At 37.9% G+C, this 27,238-nt stretch overlaps 1 protein-coding gene and 1 pseudogene across 1 annotated transcript; both read left to right on the top strand.

The window, feature by feature from the left end:
• The first annotated feature begins 804 nt into the window (after positions 1-804).
• On the top strand, positions 805-27,238 carry TMBIM4 (transmembrane BAX inhibitor motif containing 4). The gene is made up of 7 exons (XM_028110936.2): positions 805-986; positions 13,900-14,008; positions 15,000-15,105; positions 18,411-18,444; positions 20,372-20,489; positions 26,425-26,470; positions 27,023-27,238. The coding sequence occupies exons 1-7, from the start codon at positions 890-892 to the stop codon at positions 27,227-27,229; spliced, it is 717 nt and encodes a 238-aa protein (XP_027966737.1). The 5' UTR covers positions 805-889; the 3' UTR covers positions 27,230-27,238.
• Positions 15,144-18,404, top strand: LOC114215031 (glutathione S-transferase P pseudogene; annotated as a pseudogene).

Raw genomic sequence — 27,238 nt, 5'->3', positions numbered from 1 at the left:
GTTCCACAGCTATTCTGAGCTCCACTTATTAAGTCTTTTGAGTGTTATGGTTAAGGTGGGGACTAGGCAAATGCGGGTGGGTCAAAGTAAACTCATCAGAAAATTCCAAGGAATCCTGGGATGATACTACTCTGGGCATATCTACACCTCATATTTGTATTGACAGCAATACTGAGTATTCACTCTGATCCACTGTATTTGCCATCATCATTTCTTTTAGATTAAAACGATATTCCCTCTTCCCTGCCTTTGGTCATGGCACTCTCCAATGTATTCTACATCTGGTACACAGTGACCTAGCCTTTGTTTATCTATCCAGTCTCATTCTTGGTCATCTGTATCTTACCTTAACTGAGCTTTGCCCCCGCCTCTGAACCTATCTGCATCACTCCAGTCTTCTCAGGTTGGCGCTTGTCTTCTGTGCTCATGGGGCATTATCTCCTTCCGAAAGCCTCTTTTATAGAAAGTGCTCGAGAAATTTAGGGAATATTATTAATATTTAAAATATTAATATTAAAAATAATAATAAAAATGAAGGATTATGTGAACGAGATGGGTATTTGTTGAAAGGACGGATGAACGGGACTTCGCTTCTATCACTTTCAGCAACTCTCCAGGTCAGAGGATTTACAAAGCTTGCTGAGGAAAAATCTGAGAAAAGTTTCACTTTAGATGACGCAGAGAACGTAACTCATTTTCTCTCCCGCCACAACCTGAAGCAACCTCCTTCCTCTCAGCCTCACTGAAGCGCTGGGGTGAGCGCATCGATGAGCGCGGGCTGCGCTCGGCTAGTTGGGGCTGGCTCGCTTCATCCCGGAAGTGGGTTGAAGGCCGTTGAGCCCGTGTCGTTTCCCTAGCTCGGTGGGGTTGCTGGAGTGCTGCTGCCGACATGGCCGACCCCGACCCACGCTACCCCTGCTCCTCCATCGAGGACGATTTCAACTATGGCAGCTGCGTGGCCTCCGCCAGTGTGCACATCCGAATGGGTACGTTCTCACCGCCCGTCCCTGCGGGCGGCCCCACGCCGAGCCTACTGCGCTGTCGGCCTCTGGGGGTGGCTTTCGGCTTCCTCCGGCAGCTCCTCCCCGGGCCCGGCCCGCAGGCGGAGCGCGGGTCCCCAAGGGTTCAGAGGAAAGCCCTGCTTCCTGCTCCCCGCCCCCGCGCCCCGGGCTCCGCGGAAGAGCGCTCTCCCCCGGGAGTGGGGAGGAAGAGCTCCCTCGGCTCCGCGGAGACACCCAGGGAGAGCGCGGCTCTGGGGGGGCATGGTGGCCCCATAGCTGTGCGCTCCGTTCGGGAACCTGAACTGGGGCCCATCCCACTTTCATCCTGGCTTCCTCCGCGTAGAAAGGGACATGAAAACCTCGGCAGCCTTGATTTGCCATCTTTGTATTAAAAGAAATCAAGGGTTACTTTTTGAGGTGAAAAGAAGTTTATTATGTGATTATTGTGATGTACACCGGAATGCAGTTATTTGCTTGCATGTTTTGGTTTATTTCCCTACCCATACATAACCTTTCCCACTTTGTTATAATCCATGAGCCTAAGTTGACACATCATTATCACCCAAAGTCCATAGTTAGAGTTCACTCTTGGTGTTGTACATCCAATGGGTTTTGACAAATATGTAATGACATAGACCCACCATTATAGTATTATATGGAATAGTTTCATTGCCTAAAAACCTCTCTGGGCTCTGCCTGTTCATCCTTCCCTCCCACCAGCCCCTGGTAACCACTGATCTTTTTACTGTCTCCATAGTTTGACCTTTTCCAGAATGTCAGATCGTTGGAATCATAGAGTATATAGCCTTTTCAGATTGATTTCTTTTACTTAGTAATGTGCATTTAAGATTCCTCCATATCTTTTCATGGCTTGATAGCTTATTTCTTTTTAACACTGAATAATATTCCATTGTCTGCATGTACTTCAGTTTACTTACTCACCTACTGAAGGACTTCTTGGTTGTTTCCAAGTTTTGGCAGTTTTGGTTAAAGTTACTACATAAACATTCATGTGTAGATTTTTGTGTAGTCATCAGTTTTCAACTCATTTGGATAAATGCGAAGGAGTACAATTGCTGGATGGTATGGTGAGAGTGTTTAGATTTGTAAGAAACTGTTAAACTGTCTTCCAAAGTAGCTATACCATTTTGCATTCCACCAGCAATGAATGAGAGTTCCTGTTGCCTGATGTTCTTGTCAGCATCTGGTGGTGTCAGGTTTTGGATTTTGGCCATTCTAATAGGTGTATAGTGGTATCTCATTGTTTTAATTTGCATTTCCCTGATGACATGATGCTGAGCATCTTTTCATATGATATTTGCTATCTGTATATTTCATTCAGTGAGGTGTCTGTTCAGGTCTTTTGCCTGCTTTTTAAGTGAGTTGTTCATTTTCTTATTGTTGAGTTTGAAGAGTTCTTTGTATATTTTGGATAACAGTCCTTTTATCGGATACATCTTTGCAAATATTTTCTGTTAGTCTGTGGCTTCTCATTCTCTTGACTTTGCTCATATTTTCATTGGGTTATTTGTTTTTTTGTTACTGAATTGTAAGAATTCCTTATATATTCTAGGTATTAACCTCTTATATATATGATTTACAAATTTTCTCCCATTCTGTACGTTGTCTTTTCACTGTGTTGATTGTGCCCTTTGATGCATGACAATTTATCTATTTTTACTTTTGTTGCCTGTGCTTTTGGTGTCATATTCAAGAAATTATTGCCAGACCCAATGTCATGAAGCTTTTCCCCTGTGTTTTTTTCTAGGGGTTTTTATAGTTTTAGGTCTAATGTTTAGGCCTTGAAATTATTTTGAGTTAGTTTTTGTATATGATGTAAGGGTTCAACTTAATTCTTTCATGTGTGGATATCCAGTTTTCCTAGCACTGTTTATTGAAGAGACAGTGACACCTTTCCTTCATTGAATGGTGTTGGCATCCCTGTTGAAAATCACTTGACCGTATATGTGAAGGTTTACTTCTGGTCTTCTATTCTATTCCATTGTTCTGTATGTCTGTCTTTATGTCAGTACCGCACTATTTTGATTACTCTCACTTTATAACAAGTTTTGAAATCAGAAAGTGTGAGACTTCAAACTTGGTTCTTTTTCACTATTATTTTGGCTGTTCAGGGTCCCTTGAAATTCCAAATGAATTTTAGGATGCATTTTTCTATTTCTGCAAAAAAGGCCATTGGGATTTTGATAGGGATTGATGTGGGGTTCGGAGCAAATGGTCAAGAGAGAATTCTTGAGTTTTTTTTTTTTTTCCGGTACAAAGAGGTGCTTTTATTATAGTACAGGGACAGGACCCGTGGGCAGAAAGAGCGGCGCTTTTGCTGTATGAAGCTGGTGGTTATATGCGTACTGTTCAAGGGGGAGGGTACATGCAGGGAGTATTAGCTCATAAATGTCTTATTTGAATTTCTACTCATAAAACTGCTTTCTCAAGATTTCTCCTGTGATTATCACTCAGCTCAATATTAACTATCAGTGAGATGTACAAGCAGTCATGAGACCCTCTAAGAATGTAGCAACCAGCACTTATTTGATCCTTATCAAAACTATGGGGGCTATAGGTCAGCTTTCTGGGCCAAAGGTGAACATTTTTCTGTTTCTATTCCTCATCAGGGATTACATTAGATCTGTAGCTCTTTTGTATATGGTATGGACATTTTAACAATATTAAATCTTCTGATATTGTTATGTGAACATTGGATGTCATTTATTTGCGTCTTTCAGTAGTGTTTTGTAGTTTTCAGAGTACAAGCCTTTTACCTTCCTGATTAGATTTATTTCTAAGTATTTCATTCTTTTTGATGCTATTGTAAGTAGAATTTTTTTTCTTAATTTGCTTTTCCTTTTTGGCTTGCTCATTATTGATGTATAAAAATGCAACTGATTTTTGCATGTGGATTTTGTATCTTGCAACTTTGTTGAATTCATTTGTTAGTTCTAACAGCTTGTGGAATCTTTAGGGTCTTCTACATGTAAGATCATTCACTTTGTCAAGACAGATAATTTAACTTTTTTTTCCCTTTCCAATTTGGATGCCTTTTATTTCTTTTTCTTGCCCACTTGCTCTGGCTAGGACTTCCAGTACTATGTTGAATAAAAGTGGCAAAAGCCTACATCCTTGATCTTAGAGGAAAAGTTTTCAGTTTTTCACTGTTGAGTATGATGTTAGTTGTGGGCTTGTCATAAATAGCCTTTATTATGTTCAGGTAGTTTCCTTCTATTCCTAGTTTATTGAGTCTTTTTATCATGAATCATTGTTGAATAATGGCAAATGCTTATTCTGTATCAACTGAGATGTCATCTGTTTTTGCCTCATCATTCTGTTAATATGGTGTATTATATTGATTGATTTTTGTATGATGAACCATCCTTGCATTCTAGGAATAAAACCCACTTGGTCATGGTGTATGATCCTTTTAATCTGCTATTGAATTCTGCCAGCTAGTATTTTGTTGAGGAGTTTTGCATCAATATTCATCAAGGATATTGGTCTGTAGTTTTCTTTTATTGTAGTGTCTTTGGCTTTGATATTGGGGTAAAGCTAGTTTACAAAATGAGTTTGGAAGTATTCTCTCCTCTTCAGTTTTTTGGGATAGTTTGTGGAGGATTGGTTTTCAAACTCAGCTTTTTACTATATGTTTGTTTAAACCAATAAGGCACTCTCAGATTGCATTCATCTGTAAAGTGGACAGTGACGGATGTGATACATTAGAGTAATTAAGAACTGTTACTGCAAGAACAGAGAGTGGATTAGAACTCCTGGCTACCATATAGATAACAGAGGGAGAATGAGAGTCTCTGCTGATCCCAAAGGTGATAAAGAAAGAGAATCAGTTACTTCAGGGAAGGACAGGGATAGAAAATGGCAGCTAGTGCAGCAAATTACATTTCTATGGATGTGGTATCAGATGTGTGATATCTGATATCAGATATCAGAAGGCATTTATTAGAGAAATTTTATTGAATTAGTATACTGTCATTAAGGAAAAATTTGAATCATTAATATACATTTAATAGATAGACTACATTTTTTTAAACTACATTTTTAAAGGGACACCTGGGTGGCTCAGTCGGTTAAGCATTTGCTTTCAGCTTGGGTCATGATCTTGGGGTGCTGGGATCGAGCCCTGCATCGGGGCTCCTTGCTCAGCGGGGAGCCTGCTTCTTCCTCTGCCTGCCAGCCCCCCCTGCTTGTGCTTGCTCTGTCTTTCTCTCTCTAACAAATACATAAATAAAATCTTAAAAAAAATAAACTACATTTTTAAAAAAAAGCAATCCCTTTATATTGAAGGTAAAGGTAGTGAGGAAATAAAAGTTTTGGAAGTCTCAGTTGCTGTCCTTAAGGCATTGGTTGGGTTGGCCAGTGGTCAAACTAATCTGTGATAGCAACTTAATGAAGTTCTAAGCTGCCAGGTCTGGAGGGAATTTAAGGAAGGAAGTGAGAGTATGTGAACCAGAATAATCTAGGAAAGCTTCAGGGAGGAAATAGAATCCCAGTGGAGGGCTGGGTTTGGATATATAAATGCTAAAAAATTTTGTAATAACAATATTGTTATTTTCTCTGGAATTACAGTCCCTAACATAATAAACACATATGTTTTACAGAAAACTAAGTTTCAAGACACTTGTCTAAAATAGCATAGTTCTTTGCAGTAAGGTTGGGGGACTAGAAACCAGGTTTCATAATCCCTAGGTAAATGCTCTTTCCACCTGTCTGCATATGTAGACTGTTTTTAAAAGAAATAATTTGACTTACACTTGATTTACCGTCCTATGTCTCACATCGCTATAACAATGCTGATCAAAATACCAGAAACTCAATAATTCATGAATATTTAAATAATGCAAGTGCATTTTACTTAGGAGCTCTGATAATTGGGTTGGTAATTAAGCTGACTACATCCGTATTAAAAAACCGGTTCTCATCTGTCTCTGGTTCTTTACTAAATAAATGGTAAAACAAAAATGCACCCTCACCCTCACTTTTAAAGCAAATTAAGCTTTTTTTTTTTTTTTTTTTTTAGCAGGTTAAGTTAGCTAACCTAATGCCTTAAGGAGAACAACTGTGACTTCAAAACTTTTACTTCCTCACTGCCTTTAGATGCAGTAAAAAGAGGTTCCTTTAAACATGTAATGTGTATGTTTTCTGGGAGATACTTTTGGAATATTATATCTAAAATGTCATGGCTCATTGGAGGAAAACACAAATCATGAGGCTACAGACAAATTATGTGAGAATGAATTTCTGAGTAAAGTCTCTATCTTGAGCTCTTTACAGTACTAATTAACCTAGTTTATATGAGTAATTGTAATATGTAACATAATAGTCATGTAACATATATGTAACATGTATAGTCTAGTATATATGTAACATATAATAGCATATAATATTAAGCTAGTCTGTTTTAGCTATATGTATATTTGTGAAACAAATAAAACATACTATTTTATAGACTCAGAAGCACACCATTATAATCTATGGGATTATATTATACATTACTGCAACTTTGTATTTTCATTTATAATTTTTTTATTTAAAAAACAGCAGTACATATAGCTTTATTATATTCGTTTTAACTACAGTGGGCTTTCATAGTATGTATGCACCATAATTTATTTAATCATTTCCTCTTGATATTTATATTTGATATATTTAGGCTGTTACTTTTTTATTTCTTCAAATAGTGCTGTAGGGACAGTCCTTCCATATATTTGTGAATTTCTCCAAATATTGCTCTAGAATGAATTTTCAGAAGTGAAATTATAGGGTCAGAAGAGTATGTGCATTTTAGATGTGATTGATGTCATCAGCTACCCTCAGATTTTACCTGTTGACTCTCAACAAACAATATATGAGGGTACCTTTTTTGCACCCTCACCAACACGGAGTATCATCAAACTCTTTAATATTTGGCAGTCTGTTGGAGCAGGGGTTGGCAGACATTTTCTACAAATAGCCAAACGGTGAATATTTTCAGCTTTGTGGGGCCTTGAGGCCTCTCTTGCAACTACTGAACTCTGCCTATGTAACGCAAAAGCAGCTGTAGATGATACATACATAGGAGCACATAGTTGTGCCCAATAAACCTTTACTTATAAAATCAGGTGGTGGGCTGGAGTTAGCCCATGAGCCTTAGTTTGCTGACTCTCTTGGTCAGTAAAAAATATTGCCTTGTTTTAATTTTGCATTTTCCTTTATCTGCAAAACCATTGGGCCTTGTACTGATATTAAGGGTATAGCAGTGACTAGACAACATTTCAGTCTTTATGAATTGTAATTTGGATGGGGGAGCTGGGGAGACAGACCCTAAAGAAATAAGCAAATAGATTACTAACTTTGATAAGTTCTCTGAAGAAAAGAGAGTGCTGGAACAGATGCTATGGTTTCGAGTGGCAGCAGTTTTAGTTAAGGAATGGTCAGGGAAAGAGCTCTTGAAGGAGATGGCAGTGGTGATGTATGAGAAGCAGCTAGCTACATTTATTAATTATTTATTGCTTTATAAAAAAATTACCCTCAAACTTAGTAGCTTAGAACAACACATAGTTATTATCTCACATAGTTTCTGAGAGTCAGGAATCTGGAAGAGGTTTGGCTTGGTTCTGGCTCAAGGTGTCTCATGAGATTCTACTCAAGATGGGGGCTGTGGCTGTAGTCAGCTGAAGGCATTCATGTGGATGTTGACAGAAGGCCTCTCAGTTCTTTGCCACATGACCTTCTTCATCGGGTGCTGTTGTGTCCTCATGACATGGAACCTGGCTTCCCCCAGAGCAAGTGATCCATTAGAGAGCAATGAGGAAGCCATAGTGTCTTTAATGAACTAGTCATGGTTATCACACACCATCACATCTCCCTTATTGTATTCATTCGAAGCAAGACACTCAGCCCAGTCCACACTCCAGAGGAGGGGATTTAGGCTCCACCTTTTGAAGGTCTGTGTCAGATAATTGGTAGGCATGTTTTAAACTACCACAGCCTTTCCTCTGGTCACAAGTTTTTCTGTTCTCCACTTGCAAGCTAATACCCTCTTAGAAGTCTTATTCCAGTATAGCATCAGTGCAAAATCTAGAATTTTGTCATCGAAATCAATTTCAGATGTGGATGAGGCCTCTTGGGTGTAGTTCCTTAATATCCTCTGAGTGTATTTCCTCTTGAAGACTTTGGAACTAAAGAGTCTGTACCCACACACCCAGTATCCAGTGGTAAGACAGGCATAATGTGGTAGTATTTTTTCCAATAAAATTCTTCAAAAAACTTTGTGAGTTTCCTGTGATTCTTAATGGTTCACTTCATTAGATATAAGCCACCCCCAGAAATGTCTTTGAGTGAGCTTAGAGGAGTGACAATTTCCTCAAGCTTCTCAGAAGCCCTCTTGCTTGAATGGTTTTTCTGAGGTGCAAAATTGGAAATTTGTGAGGTTTTAACAAAGGATTTTACAATCACATCCTCTGTCTCCCCTCTTGCATTTTAGTATAAGCAGTAAGAGGCCAGCAAGTACCTTCAATACTTTGGAAATCTCCTTAGTTTGATGCCACACTTTGTTAGGTACATTTTCTACTTTCCATGTTCCCACAGGTGGCAGTGTTGCTAAATTTTTTTTTTGACACTACAAAACAAGGATTTTCTTACTTTCCTCCAGTTTCCAATAAGGTTTTCCTCACTTTCCTTTAAGCTGTGACCCACAGCCTCCTCAGAGGTATCATCCTTCTATAAACAGTTTCTTCAAGGGTTTTTGAGCTTTTACCTTAAAGACCTGCCATCTTCCACCCATGCCTGATTCCAAAGCCTCTTCCATATGTTAGGTTTTTGGTTTGGCAGGACCCCACTTTCAGGTACCAAAATCTAAATGAGTTTTCTATTGCTGTGTAACAAATTAGCACAAAACGTAGTGGCCTGAATAAATATTTTTTTATTAGTTTTTAAGAGCAAGGCATCTTACTGATTCTAGATCAGGATTTGTCATATGATCTAGTCAGAATGTTGGCTGGGGCTGAAGTCAACTGAAGGACATACTTCCAAGAAGGCTCACTCACACCACTATTAGCAAAAGATCTTTTTCTCACTGGCAGTTGGCAAGAGACCTCACTTTCTCACTACATGGATCTTTCCATAGGACTCCTTGAGTTTCCTTACAACATGGGCAGCTGGCTTCTGCTGTAGCATTCATTCTCTGTGGGGCCAATAATGGCCTCCAAGAGGGTGAAAACTGGTTCTTGAGGTGGAGGGCAAAAAAATCTCAGATTTTACAATGGTTTGTAGCCTTCCAAAGAGCCATGATACATAAACAAATGTACAGTTTGTTTGTGGCATTAAAATTTTATTGGAGGACTATTAGGAAAATAATATCCAGAAGGCTCCTTAGGCACACAATGAAAAACGGTTGAGAAACAGTGCCTTAGAGTGAGTCCTCTAAGAAAGAACAAGTAGGTAGCTGTATTACTTTTTTTTTTTTTTAAGAAATACTTCGGTTGATTTATTTTATTTTTTTAAAAGATTTTATTTATTTATTTGACAGAGAGAGAGAGATCACAAGCAGGGGGGCAGAGGGAGAGGGAGAAGGAGGCTCCCATCCGAGCAGGGAGCCTGATGCGGGGCTTGATCCCAGGACCTGAGCCAAAGGCAGATGGTTAACTGACTGAGCCACCCAGGTGCCCCTAATTAATTTTTTTTAACTGAGGTATAAAAAATTGCCTCTTATGACCTAGTATTAGAAATAACACACATTGTCACTTCTGCCTTATTCTTTTTGTTGGAAGTGAGTCCCTTGAAGGGAGTGTCAAAAAGTGTGGATGTTTTAAACCACCATTCCATGTAAAGAAGGAAAAGGCATTCCAGGCAGGGGAACGGCAAGGGCAAAGGCCCAGACAAAGAAGGAGGTTGCATGCTTGGGGAACAGAGAGGTAGGCAGTGTGGGTAAAGCTATTGAGGAAAGTAAGAGTGGTGTGAGCTGAGGTTGCAAAAGTTGTATATCGGGTAGGGCCTTGTAGGCCCCATAGAAGCTTTTAATTTTATTCTAAGCGTTTAAGCAGGGAGTCACGTGACATGGTTCATTTTAGAAAAAGATCACCCTGACCGCTGCGTGGAGGATGGTTTGGGGCAATAGGTGGGGCAGGAGTGGAAGCGTGGAGACCCATAAGAAGAGCACTTTAGTAGCAGATGAGAGATCCTACAGCCTGTAACTAGGAAGATATCAGAGGGGACCAAAGAGGTGGACGTGTTGTGATTTGTGAGTGGGAGCTCCAGGAGGTGTGGATGGGTTGGGAGAAGGGAGGCAAATCAGAGATGATGCCCACATTTTTGGTGTGGGGAATGTTGGTGCTGGTTACTGATGAGACTGGGAGAAGGACAGATCTGGGTAGAAATGAAGAGTTGCTGTTTTGACTGTGTTAAGTTTGAGTAGAAAGGGGGTAAATAAAAGTAGAAGGGGGAGAAATCAGGATTCAGAAACAATTGAAAGATAATTGCTGTTCGGCTTGCATTCTTTTCCTATTGGCTCTTTTATTTTTCTCTGTGAGCTTGGTATATATAGCCTTTGCTGTGTTTTAGATTAGTTATTCAAAATGGGTGTCAGATGTTGCTTTTTCTTTGGATTTGATTTAAGATCCTTTTTATTTTTTATTTTATTTATTTTTTAGAGATTTATTTTAGAGAGAGAGAGTGCACCCACGTACAAGTGGGGGGAGGGGCAGAGGAAGAAATTCAAGCAGACCCCCTGGTGAGTGCAGAGCCAGATGCAGGGCTCCATCCCACAACCCTGAGATCATGACCTGAGTGGAAATCAAGAGTCAGAAGTTTAACTGACTGAGCCACCCACGTGTCCCTAAGGTCCTTTTTAAAAAGGGTCTAGAAAAGTTGTAGTCTAGAATATCGGCATAAGGATTATTTTTATGACGAATTTATTGGCTTAGCAGAAGTTTATTTTTTAAAAAAAAGATTTTATTTTTAAGTAATCTCTACACCCAATGTGGGGCTCGAACTTACAACCCTGAGATCAAGAGTTGCAGTCTCTGGGAGGCTGGGTGGCCCAGTCAGTTAAGCATCTGCCTTCGGCTCAGGTCATGATCCCAGGGTCCTGGGATTGAGCCCCATGTCGGGCTCCCTGCTCAGTGGGGAGCCTGCTTCTCCCTTTCCCTCTGCCTGCCGCTCTCTCTGTCAAAGAAATAAATAAAATCTTAAAAAGAAAAAAAAAAAGTTGCATTCGCTACTGACTGAGCCAGCCGGTTTTCCCAGTTTAGAACAGGTTTCTTTAAAATCTTTTTCTAGGGCGCCTGGGTGGCTCAGTCGGTTAAGCGACTGCCTTCAGCTCAGGTCATGATCCCAGGGTCCTGGGATCGAGTCCCACATCGGGCTCACTGCTCAGCAGGAAGCCTGCTTCTCCCTCTCCCACTCCTCCTGCTTGTGCTCTCTATCTCTCTGACAAATAAATAAATAAAATCTTTAAAAAAAAGTAAAATCTTTTTCTATTTCAAATATTTACTGGTGATAAATAAAAAACACAGATTAGGAAGGAACTGAACAATGCAGATCATCTTTAGTCATGTTGCTCAGAGAAAACCATTATTAATACCTTAGTGTATATTCTTCCAGTCTTTAATTATAGTTGTGCATACACTTGTGCATACACACATAAACAAATAAACATTAAATACACTATTTTGAACTGTGGAACAGTTCCAAAAAGTAAAAATTAACATTAACTTTCACCACTTAATTGAGAAGATACATGAAATGGGTTTGAGTTATGTGAGGTACATAATAAGGTATCAAAATTAATGAATATGATATTTTTGCATTCTGGAAAATCCCTTGAGGGAATAGTAGTTTGGCTTTTAGTTTTGTAATTAAATTTGCAGAAAGATAGCCCAAATAACATTGTCTATGACAGTAATATGTGCTTTTCTCTGCTTTTGTGAAAAAGGTGGAAATGACCTTCCACAGCATGCAGACATCAGGGCCTTTTTAAGGAAGTAGGTTAGAGATCTGTTGTGGAGATTAGCACTGATTATCTCCTTTCCGTTCAAGATATATACCTACATGTGGGCCAAAATACAACTGGTAATCAGTGTTACTGTGAGTCATTGGTTCAATTATATGTTCCATAAGACCTATGTAAGACATCAGGAAAAACTCACTGTATATTATGGAAAAGGTAACAGAGGGAAACATTAACTAAGATATAATTTGGGGTCATTTTAAGGATTAAATCTTTGGTATTTATGAAAATTCCTTTATTCTTATAGAATATTTATTACTTGTTATTTGGCTGACATGCCATCAAAGTACTTCATTCTCACTTGGGAAGCCAGGTTTTTAGTAGGAAGTCTTTTCAAAGAGAACATTTATTGTATGAGCATTGCCATGAGAAGCAAGAGATGATGTTTCATCTTGTTTATTCGGTGAAAGTCATTCAACAATGTTTTTACTGCCTGCCTAAGCAGTCAGTGCTCTACAAAAGTTATGTGGCTCCGCTATAGTTTTAGAGTAATACAGTTGAGTGGCAAAATTCACCTTTCATAAATTCAATATAAATTATGTAAAAGCAAATAAAGGGGTGCCTGGGTGGCTCAGTCATTAAGCATCTGCCTTCGCCTCAGGTCATGATCCCAGGGTCCTGGGATCGAGCCCCGCATCGGGCTCCCTGCTCCGTGGGGAGCCTGCTTCTCCCTCTCCCACTCCCCCTGCTTGTGTTCCCTCTCTCGCTGTGTCTCTCTCTGTCAAATAAATAAATAAAATCTTTAAAAAAAATAAAAGCAAATAAAATGTACTGAGTATTGTGTGCCATCCACGTGGCTGGTTGTTGGGTATAAAAATGAGTGAGACATGTTCCCTATTATTAGGGAGATTTTTAGTCTTTATAGTTTAATGGGAGTGAAGGGCCAGTAGGCTTATTATAAGATGAAGTGATTGGAAGTATGTTTAGGACCCCTTGGGAACAGAAGGAGCGTTTAATTCAGACTGGGGAAATGAGAAAGGCTGTATCTTGAAAGATGATTAGCAGCTAAGCTGGTGAGGGGAGAAGGATGTTATTATCGGTATGTGTACATAGAGGAGGTGGAAACAATGTTTTTTTTCTTTCTGAAACTGGTGGTGAATTGGGTGTTCACTGTATTTATATCATCTGTATGTCAGATGACTTTACTCAGTTTTTTAATTATTAGGCTTTGGAGTTGATTTATGGATGCTAATAAAATATGCTGAAAGTAAGAATTTCTTATTGTATAGAAACTAGAGGCAGAAGTACTATAAGTGAGAAATAAAAGCAGGTGAGTAGAAGTAAGTTTATATATTATTTGCCTTTTAGGGATAAGTTTTCATTTTGAGAAAGCATTTGTACTGCTTGGAAATTAAGATTTCTTTTTAAAGTTTATATCTAACCATGTTTTCTCTTCCTGGTTTTCAGTCTCAAGATAGATTTGTTGTTTAGAAATGTTCTATTTTTAATCCTTTGTTGTATGCTGCTGTGTACAAATGTGTTTCATACTTTCTTTTTATTTTGATGAAAGCATTTTCTTTTCTTTTCTTTTTTTTTTTTTTAAAGAAAGCTCTATGTCCAGTGTGGGGTTTGAACTCAACAACCCCGAGATCAAGAGTCGTATGCTCTACTGACTGAGCCAGCCAGGTGCCCCATTGCTGAAAACATTTTCGTTATGGGCTATTAATTTTTTTTTAACTCATGCTTCTTGGGGGATGGTTACCATTTACAATTTGTGATTTCTTTGGAAGTGTTTTTTTGTTGTTGTTGTTTAGTTTAAGTTACAGACCACATTATTTAAATTTAAAGATTATATGTAAAAATTTAATGTTTCTAAGAATAGATTTGATCTTGCTGTCATATGATAAATGCTTAAGAAAATAGTCATGTGTAATTATTTTTCTTTTTCAGCCTTTCTAAGAAAAGTCTACAGCATCCTTTCTCTGCAAGTTCTCTTAACTACAGTGACAGCTTCTTTTTTTATATACTTTGAGTCTATACGGACATTTGTCCATGAAAGGTAAGGTGATGATTCTGAAACATTTTCAGCTGCTGCTTATGATCAAAAGGCCATATTATAAGCAAAGTTCTTTTTTTTTTCTATTCACTTCTGAGGTTAGAATGTAAAAAACGTTCATTATTAACTCAAATAAGACTAGTTTTGTTTTGAGAAGAAAAATGTTCTGCAATATGGTATTTACCTCTGAACTTTTTAGCTTATAGTTTTGTAGGGTTAAACCTTCATCTCCTCAGATAAAAGAATTTTTACTGTATGCAGCTTTTTTAAGTGTTTGGGTTTTTTTTGCTTTTATTATATCTATGCCTAGTCCCCAAAGCTTAAGACAGCGCTTGAAAAATAAAGGTACTTAATAAATATATGTGTAATTTTTCTTAGTGTTGGCTCATGACTAGGATAATTTCACTGAGAAATCTCACTGAGAAAAGGAGCTTCATATGGTTCATCCCTAATTTGTTTAAGATCTGACCTCCAAAATAATTATTTCCATGGCTAAAAGTTATATAGATTTTGTATATTAAAGGAAAAATAAGGAATGAATATTTTCTGGGAAGTAGACAATTTTATCATCCCTCCCCCTACAGAAAAAATGAGTTTGCTGTTTGGGGTAAAGTTCTTTAATTTAGATTACAGCTGTAGAGTAAATGTATATAAAATTTGCTTATGGTTTAATAGCTACTCTTTACTGTATTTCTGTTAAAAACAGTATGCTAATTGCAAAAATGATTCAGATATGCTCGAAGTTCATGAAGTAAAAAGGAAAAGTCTTCCTCATTCATTGTGGGCTCTTTTCTTTGTCTTGCTGCTCCTCCCCAGCTCACACTCCTCAAATTCCCTGAAAGGAAAAATCATTCTTTTGACAGTTTGGTGTGATTCCTTCCAGATTTCCTTTTCTTACTTTCACAAACAAAGAAAATAGACAAATTTTATTAAATTGGTTAATACTATTTGTACTGTTTCTAAACTTAAAGATGCTTTTAATTTTGTCTTTCAGTCCTGCCTTAATTTTGGTGTTTGCCCTTGGATCTTTGGGTTTGATTTTAGCATTGACTGTAAACAGACATAAGCATCCCCTTAACCTGTACCTGCTTTTTGGATTTGTGAGTATTTTGACAATATCTGTTACTTTAACATTTATTCCTATTTGTCAACTTTATTATTTAACTGAATGCAAATACATATATAATAGTAGCAGAATGAAGTTAATGTTTTTAATAAGTTCAATAAAGTTGAACTTTAATAAGTTCAAGTTTATAAGTTTAATAAATTACAAGTAATTTTAGAATTTTTAACATTTGTCAGTTTCAGACTTTTTTTTTCCCTGTAACTATTATGGTATAGTGGAAAAAAATCGTGAAGTGGAATCTCATGACCTGGCTTTGCCACTTTCTGGTTATGTGACGTTTGGCATGGTGTTTAGCCTTTCTGTACCTAAGTCTGCTCATATGTAAAATGAACACATTGAAGTGGATTATCTCTGTGATACTTTGGACCCCTGATCTGTGATTTTCTTGGGAAAAAATTATAGCCTTAAATTTCATAGACCTTAAGTTAAAATCTTTTGATTAACTCCTCATTGTTATTTTTTATCTTAGTACTCTTTTCTTTTAAAGTACCACTTTGCTCAATTGATGTCCTCTACTAATATGTTTTAATATCATAAGTGGGGAACTTTAGCTCATGTTTGTTTAGATGTTTCTGAAAATGAAAACCCAAACTACTACCTATAAAAACCCAATCCTATGATATGACCAGAATAAGTTGGTAAGGCTCAAGTCATATGTTTCTTAAATTATTTTTCTCACTCTCTTATCCAGTATGACTTTGGTTTCTAACCAAAAATTTACTTCAGAACATTTCAAACTAATATTAATAATATTTATAGTTAAATAAGAGTGAAAATGCTATTTACCAGATTCATTTGCTTTAAACTAAAGAAAGTTTGTGAATTCTGGGAACAAGTTAGAAAAGCTCATGACTTTGGAAATTTCAATTATAGGAAAGGTTCTTCATTTAAATCTTAGGTTCTTTTGTTTCCTGAGTACTGTTTTAGGGTGGTGTTACATTTTCCTAGTATTGTCTTTTCTCCTGTTCATACTCTCCTGTTTCCTTTGGATACTTGAGTATGGGGTAGGATTTCTTACCTAAAATCATGTCACAAATATCAAGAGTGAGGTTTAATCATGTTTTTCCAGAAAAAAATATTTCTATCATCTTTTGCTACCACTTCCGACACTGCCAGCAACATTATGACAAAATGTGGCGGTGCCTTCATTGCCTCCACGTCTGTGTACAATTTCTATGCCATTTTTGCTCTAGTTCTGATAGGTTTCTTGATTTCAGGTGGGGAGAGTTACAGGGAGTGCTTCTACCAAGAGTATGAGTATATAACTACTGTTGTTACTTCTGGCTTTGCCTTTGTGATATGGTCTATCAGATAGTTGGTAAAATCTAACAAGAGTAAGCATTTATTTATTTATTTTTTAAAAAGATTTATTTACTCATTTGAGAGAGAGCCTGAGAGTGAGTGGGGGGAGGGGCAGAAGGAGAGGGAGAGAGAGAGAGAATCTCAAGCAGATTCCGGGGTCAGGGTGGAGCCCGAAGTGGGGCTCCCTCTCTGGACCCTGAGATCACGACCTGAGCTGAAGTCAAGAGTCAGACGTTTAACTGACTGAGCCACCCAGGCGCCCCTAAAGTAAGCATTTAAAACAAAATAAAGGAGGAGCTGTGCTGCCAACCTCCGTTGCCACCGCCGTCGCCACCCGCGTTGCAGCCATGCCGCCCTACACCATTGTCTGCTTTCCAATTCGAGGGCGCTGCGAAGCCATGCGCATGCTGCTGGCTGACCAGGGCCAGAGCTGGAAGGAGGAGGTGGTGACCAAGGAGAGCCGGCTGCAGGGCACGCTCAAGGCCTCCTGTCTGTATGGGCAGCTCCCCAAGTTCCAGGACAGAGACCTCATCCTGTACCAGTCCAATGCCATCCTGTGACACCTGGGCCGCTCCCTTGGGCTGTACGAGAAGGACCATCCGGAGGCAGCCCTGCTGGATGTGGTGAATGAAGGTGTGGAGGACCTTCGCTGCAAATACGTCATGCTCCTCTACACTAACTACGAGGCAGGGAAGGAGGAGTACTTGGAGGCACTACCAGGGTACCTGAAGCCTTTTGAGACGCTGTTGTCCCAGAACAAGGTGGGCCAGGCCTTCATCATGGGCAACCAGATCTCCTTCACCGACGACAGCCTGCTGGACCTGCTGCTGATTGACCAGGTCCTGGACCCCAGTTGCCTGGACTCCTTGCCCCTGCTCTCGGCCTGTGTGACGCGCCTCAGCACCCGGCCCAAGCTCAAGGCCTTCCTGGTCTCCCGCCGAGCGCGTGAACCGCCCCATCCACGGCAACCGGAAACAGCGAGAGCTTGTGGCACGCCCCCGTGGGAAGCGGGGGCTGCCTGCCTTCCTTTCTCCAGGACCAATAAAGTTGCTAAGCGAGAAAAAAAAAAATAACTAAAATAAAACAAAATAAAGGTATGTAGTTAAGGAGAAAGAGAAGCTAGAGGATAAAACTCAATATCCCTAAATCTTCTATTTGGGATATGTGTTCAGCTACATGTGACATGGGTGAAACAAGATGGTTTACTTCTCTTTCATGTAAAAATCTGTGTGACTGTGTAGTGAAGTTGTCAGGGGCCCAGGCACCTGCTGTGGTTCAAGTACTCCAAAAGTATTGTATGACATAAGAAGGCTCACCACCATATCCACATTCCATCCAGTTATTTAAAAAAATGAGAGGAGAAAAGGGAGAGCAAACCCCTTTGCTTTTAGTATTTGTACACCTCTCCACTCCCATTCTGTTGGCTAGAATAAAGTCCTATGACCAGATCTAGGTACGAGAGAGGCTGAGAAATGTATTGTTTAATCTGAACAGCTAGCTATGTGTCTGGGTAAAAGTTCGTTACTAGGGAAGAAAGAGAGAATGAATACTGGGAGACAGTTTCAGGACTGCCACACTAAAGTGCTATGTAAATATTTTATTCTTCCTGTGTTGGTGTGTGATACTGAAGTTTTATGAATGTGCATATCATTTGCAATTTCATTTTTACTTACAGAGAGTGAGAAAAATGGAATTTCCCATACTATTTCTGGATCTTCCTGTTACAAATATACAGAATCTAGTTAGGGTTTAAAGAGTGATAGGATCACTATGAGAATCTAAGTCTTCTCACTCAATACACTGAGGTCTCATTTTCATTATGGTAGGCTTATCATGTGTCCCATGTAATTCACAAGGCTGCTCTGAAGCTAAAAAGAGATGTATATGGAATCACATGGGACTCTTAGAAATTAGAACATGTACATGACATAGTGTCAATTTTATGTGCATTTATGTAATTTTAGTTTCTTTTTTTAGACACTATTCGAAGCTCTGACTGTGGCCTTTGTTGGTAAGTCATAATTGTGCTTCTATATGTTACAGTCACGTTTTAATGTAGATAAATCTTTTGAGTTAAAAGGTGTTTGGGACTAAAGCTTAACATCATGGGATGTCATATTTCAAATATATAGCATAGGATGAAGAATTTGTAAAATATAAGCCAAATTAAATGTTTATATAGTTCAACTAAGCTTAGAGGAAGTGGAAAAGAGTTAGGAAAACAATGGGAATGAGAATAATACTCATATATGTTTATCCATTTATAAAACAAGACAACTGTAGCTAATCTTTTCCCCCTAATTTAGAGAGATCTTAGAGGAACTGATAAAATATATTTTGAGCAATGTATTATCATTATCACATGAGCCGAGCTTCTCAAATTGCTGCATTGAGCTGTGCTTTATTATTATAGCCACATATTTCATCAAATGGCCCCACAAGAAACTTGGTAATTTCTGCTTTATCTTTGATATCAAATACATCTTTGAAAGGAAGTGTCGGTTATAATTATTTAATGCATGTAATGCCTCAAGTAAAAAAATTCATGATTTATTGACAATAAAAATTCAGATTGTCTCAAAATGATTAACCTGGGGTACAAAAAAGGCTAGAATGAACTATTACTGTCAGTAACAGTAAATTGTTAATTATTATGTTTAATATATTTGTCTTTTCCTTTTGTCATTTCTGCTTTTAACCTTTCTATGCCAGTTTTATTGAATCTGTATATTGTTCGGTAATTCACTTCTTCCTTTTGTAAAGGAATCATAATATAAGTAATAGCAGCTATTAAAATAAATAAAATTGAAATTTCTCAACATAGAAAGGAAGTATTAACATTTACTTATTATTAATGTTACTATCTATTAATGTTATCATCAAGTCCATCTCTGTCCTCCTTGACTCCCACCATTTGTAAGAGATATAGGAGAGAGATCTATTTCAGGGTTATTGGAAGTGTGGGTAGAAATACATAGATGGAACATTATTTTCCTCATTAATTATAATATTCTTTCTATCTAATCTTACACTGAAATTGTTGACAAGCAAAATAATCTCATGTTTTTTTCATTTCTGCATTCACCTTCCTAATCCTGTAGTGATAGAAATAGAGAAATTCCAGTAATGTAGCATTTAGGAATAGAAATTAATCCTTGAAGAATTAAAAATTACTTAAATAGTTTTGGGTTCAAAATACTTAACTTCCTTTAAAGGGGTTAGGTTTAGCATTTTGTTAAAATGCTAAGCAGTTGTATTACAATTACAATAGACACAGTCAATCTAGATGTTCATTCTAAAAGTTCAGAAGGGAATTTGGTATGTGTTCAGAAAACCCCAAATTATGTACTCATTGTATGCATTTTTGGGTGTAAAGCAATCAGTGGTTGGTTCCTGTTCTCTGCAGGGTTGGTGAATGGCAGACCACCCCAGACAGTCCCGATATTTTTCTTGCCTAGTTTCTTTGATTGGACTGGTGAACTGGGTATGCAGTTAACCAGGTGATTGCTAAAATTGCTGCTACAGCCCAGAAATTCCCAGCCAGCCACAGGACCCAGAGTCATCCCTATTGATACTTAAGTCGTAAAGGACAGTCACCACAGATGGTGATAAAACTAAGCTGGGACAGAGATGGGTGAGAGTCATTCTACCATATCCCTCAAACTCCAACCCTGCTAGCTGTGTCATAGCTCTCCAGTCATTTCTTCAGCTTCATAATGACGTGACCACCTTATTTTGTATGAATGACTGTTGATTGCAGTATGGGTATGGTTTTACTGTACCAGTATTAAAGGCTAAATAAAGAATCTTTTCATAATTATTTTTATTGGCAAGTAGTACAGGAGAAAAATAGCATTTCTGTTAAATGCCAGGAAAAAAAGCTGTTTTATATGGAGTATGTTTAAATGCATTTTAATCAGTGTTTTTTAATTTTACAGTTACTTTCTATGACGTGTGTATTATTCTCCAAGCATTTATACTGACTACTGCTGTATTTCTTGGTTTGACTGTATATACTCTACAGTCTAAGAGAGATTTCAGCAAATTTGGAGCAGGGTAAGTTATATATTCATGGCTACAATAGATAAATATCTTTAACATTATAGGTCATCTTAAGATACCTTTAACTTTGGATATTGTCTTTTAAAATGGAGGTGATGAGGGGCACGTGGGTGGCTTAGTCAGTTAAGCACCCAACTCGTGATTTTGGCTCAGGTCATGATCTCATGGGTCGTGAGATGGATCCCCAAGTGGGGCTCTGTGCTCAATGGGGAGTCTGCTTGGGATTCTCTCTCTCCCTCTGCCCCTCCCGCCTCTTGCATGCTCTCTTTCACTATTGTGCGCGCTCTTTCAAATAAATAAGTCTTTAAAAAAATAAATCAATAAAAATAACATGGAGGTTGATGAGAGGACATTTCTCTGAGTACTAACTAAAGCCAGGCTCTACACTTCCAGAACATACAAGGAGATGGAATGTGGCTTTGAGTCATTTGCTTCTGCTCTATATTGAAAGGGAAGGGAATGCCAGAACCCCCCCCTCCCCCCAGTTTTCTAGAGAGGCTAGGCTTGTATGCTCTATGAATGCTATGGAACTTACCTACATTATTTAGGTCTTTGTCTTAACATAAATGTTACCAAGACCATCCACTTCTTTGTGGCAGAAACAAGGTAAATGACCCAGGTGTTGGTGATATCTGCATAAACTTTAAAAACTTTTTGACCTTTCTTGATTAACCTGTATCCTTCTTCAAACTAATAAATATATGGAATGATACTTTTTATATTAGGATAATGGTAGTGTTGCCCTCACCTGGTAAGAATGTATATACTCGTCTAAGCTCACAGTGGCTTCCTGTGGACACATCATCAACATCTTCTGTTCTTTTTCCTGTTACAACACTAAAACTTTACAAAACCTCTTGCAAAACATTCTTTCATCCCCTCCCCCCCCAATCCAGATTAACAGAAATCTCTATTGGGATAAAATATAATTGGTCAGCCAGCACTGACAATGGTGCAGGATGCTTAACTAGTTGCATTAGAATGGAGTGTGATTTGGAGAGAGAGGCAGCATTTTTTTTTTTTTTTTGCTTCCTGCTTTTTGTGTTTTGGAGGCTATATACATTCGTGTGGTATATATGATGAAAGATTTGCTGTTTTCTTCTTTCCATCCCAGTCTCCAACTGCACCCCTCCTTCCTATCCATTCTAGTATAGTCTCTAGAAATCCCATTCTGGTAAACAATCTTACCTGTATTTCAGCCACTTCCTAATATATTTTTTCTTCCTATTTCAGCTGGAACTTGATTCCTCCTTGAGAACACTGCTCTCCAGCTGCTCATTCTCACATACCCTGTATAGTTTCAGGTGGGGGATTAGTATTGAAACTGCTGGATTCGTATAGAGAACCCCTGGTCCTACTTTCATTATTTCCTTAGAGTGCTGGAAATTCATTGCTATAAGGTTTATGTTGTAACATTTGAGTATCTGGGTATACATTTCCCAGTCTTCCTCATTAATGCCACTGATTCCCTTTGTTCAAGCTTCCCTCGATTTTTTTTTTTTTTTTTTTTTTGAATTTTAAGTAACCTCTGCACCCAGTGTGGGGCTCAAACTCACAACCCAAGATCAAGAGTTGCATGCTGTACTGACTGAGCCAGCCGGGTGCCCCCAACCTCCTCATTCTTTAAAGACTTTAGCATCAAACCACATGTTAGGCCCATCTATCACCTTAGCTTCTCAATGTGTCTGGACCTCTTCTTCAGCAGCTTTTCATTTCCCTGCCATGGCTACACTGTGGACCTTGTTGCCACTAGAGATTGTTCCACTGAAGAAATCTTAAATGCCAATGTCCAACTTTCTTTCTTTCTTTTTTTTTTTTAATTTTATTTATATATTTGACGGAGAGAGACACAGCAAGAGAGGGAGCACAAGCAGGGGGAGTGGGAGAGGGAGAAGCAAGGTTCCTGCGGAGCAGGGAGCCTGATGCGGGGCCCGATCCCAGGACCCTGGGACCATGACCTGAGCCGAAGGCAGACGCTTAATGACTGAGCCACCCAGGCACCCCCTGACTTTCTTTCTTAAGCCTTCTACTCGCTCTCTCATTTCTTTGTGCCCACAACACCTATCTATTATGCTTGTTCTTTAACAACTGCTGTTGCTGTGATAAACTTCATCATCTCCATGAAACTATGCCAGGCTAACTTACTAGCCTGTGAGTAGGGTAAAACCTTAGATGCGTTATAGTTCTTAATACCACCTTCCCACACTCCTTGGTGCAGAAGCTTCGGAGTTTTCCTAAGGTTTAAGTATGAAAAAGTAAGTCCTGAGTCCATTTTAATCCTGAAGGATCTATACTATGTGGTGGCATGATATTTGATTCTAATTTAGGTATTCCAGATGTATCCAGGGAAATTTTGTGGCCATTCTAGCACGAGAATTGAGAGCTGGAATGTCACCATGCCTTCAGTTTACCACACTGGATTCTAATGCTATGTATACTTAATTTCTGATTTTATTTTTTTGTTGTTAAATAACGTATTTTGCATGATTTCAGTCCTGTAGTATTTAGTGAGATTCATTTTATGTTACTTAGTAAATGTTCTTTGTGCACTAGAATGTTAGTGCATTCTATGTTAGTAGTTATCTCTGGTAATATTTTTGTCCTAAAACCTACTTTATTAATCTAGCTACCCCAGCTTTCTTTTGATTGTGTTAACATGGTCTATCATTTTCCATCCTTTTATTTTTAGCTTCTTTGTGGCTTTACAGTTAAAACAGTTTTCTTATAGGCAGCATATGGTGGCTCTTGCTTTTTTTTTTTTTTTTTTAATCCAATCTGACCATCTCTGCTTTAATTAGAGTTTTTAGACCATTGACATTTAATGTGATTATTGATCTGGTTGGGTTTAAGCCTACTATGTTGCCATTTGTTTTCTTTCTGTTTGTCTCATCTGTTCTTTGTACCTCTTTTCCTCCCTTTGGATTATTTGATTTGATTTATCTCCTTTATTAGTTTTTAGCTATAGCTCTTTTACATAGGGGTTACACTAGGTTTTACAGTATACTGCCTGCCCTTCCTTCCTTCCTTCCTTCCTTCCTTCCTTCCTTCCTTCCTTCCTTCCTTCCTTCTTCTTACTCCAGATTTTTTTTAAGTTTATTTATTTATTTAAATACTCTCTACAACATCAGGCTTGAGCCTATGACCCTGAGATCAAGAGTTGCATGCTCCAGGGACTGAGCCAGCCAGGCGCCCTTACAGTATACATCTCTAAATCATCATAGTCTACCTCTAAATAACAAACCATTTCCTGTAGAGCATAGTTAAACATCTCCTCTCCCCTACCTTTGTGCTGTTGCTATAACTTTTAGTTCCACATAAGTTATACACCTCATAATATATTATTACTTTTGTTCCAAACACTGAATTATCCTTTAAAGAGATTTAAAAATAAATGAAGTCTTATGTTCACCCACATCTTTGTCATTTCTGTTCTCCATTTCTTTGTGTCAATCCAAATTTCCATCTTATATTTCCCTTCCGCCTGAGTGATTTCCTTTTAATATTATTTTATTTTTAAAAGATTTTATTTATTTAGAGAGGGAGAGAGGGAGCAGAGCACACGTGCACACAAGCGGGGGTGGGGGGGCAGTGGAGGGGCAGAGGAAGAGGGAGAGAGTGAATCTGCGTAGTGAGAAGCTCAATCTCGTGACCCTGAGATGAAAACCAAAGTCAGCCAAAACCAAGAGTCAGACGCTTACCAACTGAGCCACCCAGGTGTCCCCTTTTAATATTTCTTATAGTGCTAGTGTCTTATTCTCAGCTTTTGCATGTCTGAAAAGAATCTTTATTTCACCTTTGTTTTTGAATGTTATTTTTGCTGAGTGTAGGATTCTAGGTTTTTTGTTTTTTTAGTATTCTGGTTTATGTATTTTTGACAAGAAGTCTTTTGTCTTTATCTTTGTTCTCTGTACATAATATCTTTTATCCTCCAGCTACTTTTCATATTTTCTCAGTAGTTGATTAACATTTTTGGTAATTTGATTATGATATTCCTTGGTGGTTTTTTCATATTTCTTCTGCTCCTTGGATTTACCAATTTGAAAAAGTTTTCATCAAATTTGGAACATTTTCAGGAATTGTTTCTTCAAACATTTTTATGTATCCCCTTTCTCTTCTCTGTTGAGACTTCAACATACATGTCAGGCTTCTTGATGTTGTCCTACCTTTCATGGTTGCTCAGTTTATTTTTTTTTCCCCAATTTTCTCTCAGTGATTCATTTTGGTTAGTTTTTGTTGCTATTTTCAGTTTGATAATCTTTTCTTCTTCAGTGTCTCTAATCTGTTAATTTCAGCCAGAATATTTTTCATTTGACAATATATTTTTCATTTGTGGAAAATTAGTTTAATTTGTGTCTTTTAAAAATATATGTCTTCCATTTCTCTTTTCATAGTGATGCTTTCCTCTACCTTCTTGAACATACGGAATATGTTTTTTTAATGTCATTGTTTACTAATTCTATCATTGTGTCACTTCTGAATTTGTTTCTATTGATTAATTTTTCTCATTGTTATAGGTCATATTTCCTGGTTCTTTTGCATGCCTTTATAATTTTTTATTTGATGCTGGCCATTGTAAGTTTTAAATTGTTGGGTGGTGAATTTTTTTTTTTGTTTTCCTTTAAATATTTTGGTTTTATTCTTCTAGTAAGCTGTTAAGTTCCTTGGAAACTGTCTGAACCTTTTGACGCTTGCTTTTAAGCCCTTGTTAGGTGGGTCCAGAGTAGCATTTAGGTTAGGGCTAATTTGGCCGCACTGTTGGGACAGTACCTTTCCAAGAATTATTCAAAGCCCCATGTCTTAGGAGTCTTTCCACTTTGGCTGGGGTGAATGTGAACTATTCCTGGCCCTGTGTGGGCTTTGAGGATTGTACTTCTCCATGGTGTTTCTTCCCCCAGCCTTTGTCACTTCTTCATATGTATGCATTGATCTGTGCTCAGCTAAAGACTGGAAGGGAATTCTCTGCATATCACCAGAGCTAGCTAGCTCTCTTTATGGATCCCTCCTTTCTGGAACTTTGCTCCACAAATTCTAGCCACCATGGCCTCTCTGACCTCTGAATTCTTACCACTTCAACTCAGGGAGACCGGGGGGCTTCATATGGGTTCTTGTTGGCACGCTTTGGTCTGGAAACACTTTCTAGCTGGGTCAGTTACAGAGCTTACCTCCTTCACTTCCCTTATCTCAGGAATTACTGTGCTGTGCTGCTTGCTGTTCAGTCATATGTTTTGTGTGGTTTTTATTTAAGGAGAGAGGGTAAATTTGACCCCAGTACTTCTTGTGGCCTGAAGCAGCAGATGTGTGTTTGGGCTTGTAAGTCTCATATTTGGTAACAAAGGACTGGACTGCTTAGATGTCCTTTGTCATATATTTATACTTTATGTTATAATACATAACTATACATTATATATAATATGTATGAATGGTAACTCATAAAATTATAGCAGTGGCAAATTTTTTATTTGCACATATTAATTTCTATAATACATTAGAATAAAATACAGAGTACATTGGGAACTTTAATAGATATGCATGTTCACAGACTAATTTGATATTGTTATTTGGTTTAAAACTGCAGTTATGTTTCATTTGTTCATGTGTATATTTTCTAAAAGTCTTACAGGTCTCTGTCTTAAAATGCTTCTAGTGATATTTCTGCTTATATCAATATTTTCTTTGTGTTCTGGTTAAAAACTTTAAAGACGGTACTTTCAATTAGTTTTGTTCACCATAAAAACAAATGTTGAGTAGATGGCTGTTTTTTTCAATTTCTGAGTATTCTACAGTATTCATTGTATGTTTATGAACTCTTATATTTTACTTATTCTTTGGCAATTATCAGGATGGATTTATTTCCTCAGAAAATGTTGCATCAGTTTACATAGTTGGTAAAGGAACACTATTCTAAATTACTAATATTTTGTTTTTATAGACTGTTTGCTGTTTTGTGGATTTTGTGCTTGTCAGGAATCTTGAAGGTAAGTTGTTTTTAAAATAGTAACTTGAAATATAATTCTGGCCATGTCAATATAAATAATCTCGAAAAGCTGTAAGAGGTACTCTTATGATAGGACACTTAGTTATAATTATCTGGAATATTTGTATATAGAATGATTAAAAAATTATCTTAAAAAAAATCAAGGTCTTAGGTTAATATTATTGATTAAAAGAAAGATGAACATATGACTTAAATTACAGAGAAGGAGGCCCTCACTTGGAATTGCTAACCTCCCAGTGGCACATATAATTCTGAAAAAGGAATGTTTTTTTTAAATAATTTATATTTGGAATGCTACTGTTCGAAGTTGTGGGTAATTTAATAGAAAGGAGGATATCCATTGATTGATCCATTCATCCTTTCATCCAATAGAAATGAGGATGGATCTGCCTTGCCTTTTTCTAATTTTAACATTTGCATTCCAAGTTGTAAAGCATTAAATATGTATATAGCATATGTAACTCAAGAGCAAGTAACTTAAGTATGCTTAATATGGTTCTTAAATATAAACTGATTAACTTCTTGCCTATAGTTATTTTTCTATAGTCAAACAATGGAGTTGGTCTTGGCTGCTGTGGGAGCCCTGCTTTTCTGTGGATTCATCATCTATGACACACACTCACTGATGCATAGGCTGTCACCTGAAGAGTATGTGTTAGCTGCCATCAGCCTCTACTTGGATGTCATCAACCTATTCCTGCACCTGTTGCGCTTTTTGGAAGCAGTTAATAAAAAGTGATTGAAAGCA

Source organism: Eumetopias jubatus, unplaced genomic scaffold, assembly GCF_037043125.1.
Source record: "Eumetopias jubatus isolate StellerSeaLion01/CBP00866 unplaced genomic scaffold, mEumJub1_p1.0 scaffold_8, whole genome shotgun sequence".
Lineage (NCBI taxonomy): Eukaryota > Metazoa > Chordata > Mammalia > Carnivora > Otariidae > Eumetopias > Eumetopias jubatus.
This window is presented reverse-complemented; position numbering and strand designations above follow the sequence as displayed.

Coding starts and splice junctions, on each gene's coding strand:
- TMBIM4 (XM_028110936.2), top strand. CDS start 890: ATGGCCGACCCCGACCCACGCTACCCCTGCTCCTCCATCGAGGACGAT. Junction 18,445..20,371: donor TCTGACTGTGGCCTTTGTTG/GTAAGTCATAAT, acceptor TTAATTTTACAG/TTACTTTCTATGACGTGTGT. Junction 26,471..27,022: donor GCTTGTCAGGAATCTTGAAG/GTAAGTTGTTTT, acceptor TCTTGCCTATAG/TTATTTTTCTATAGTCAAAC.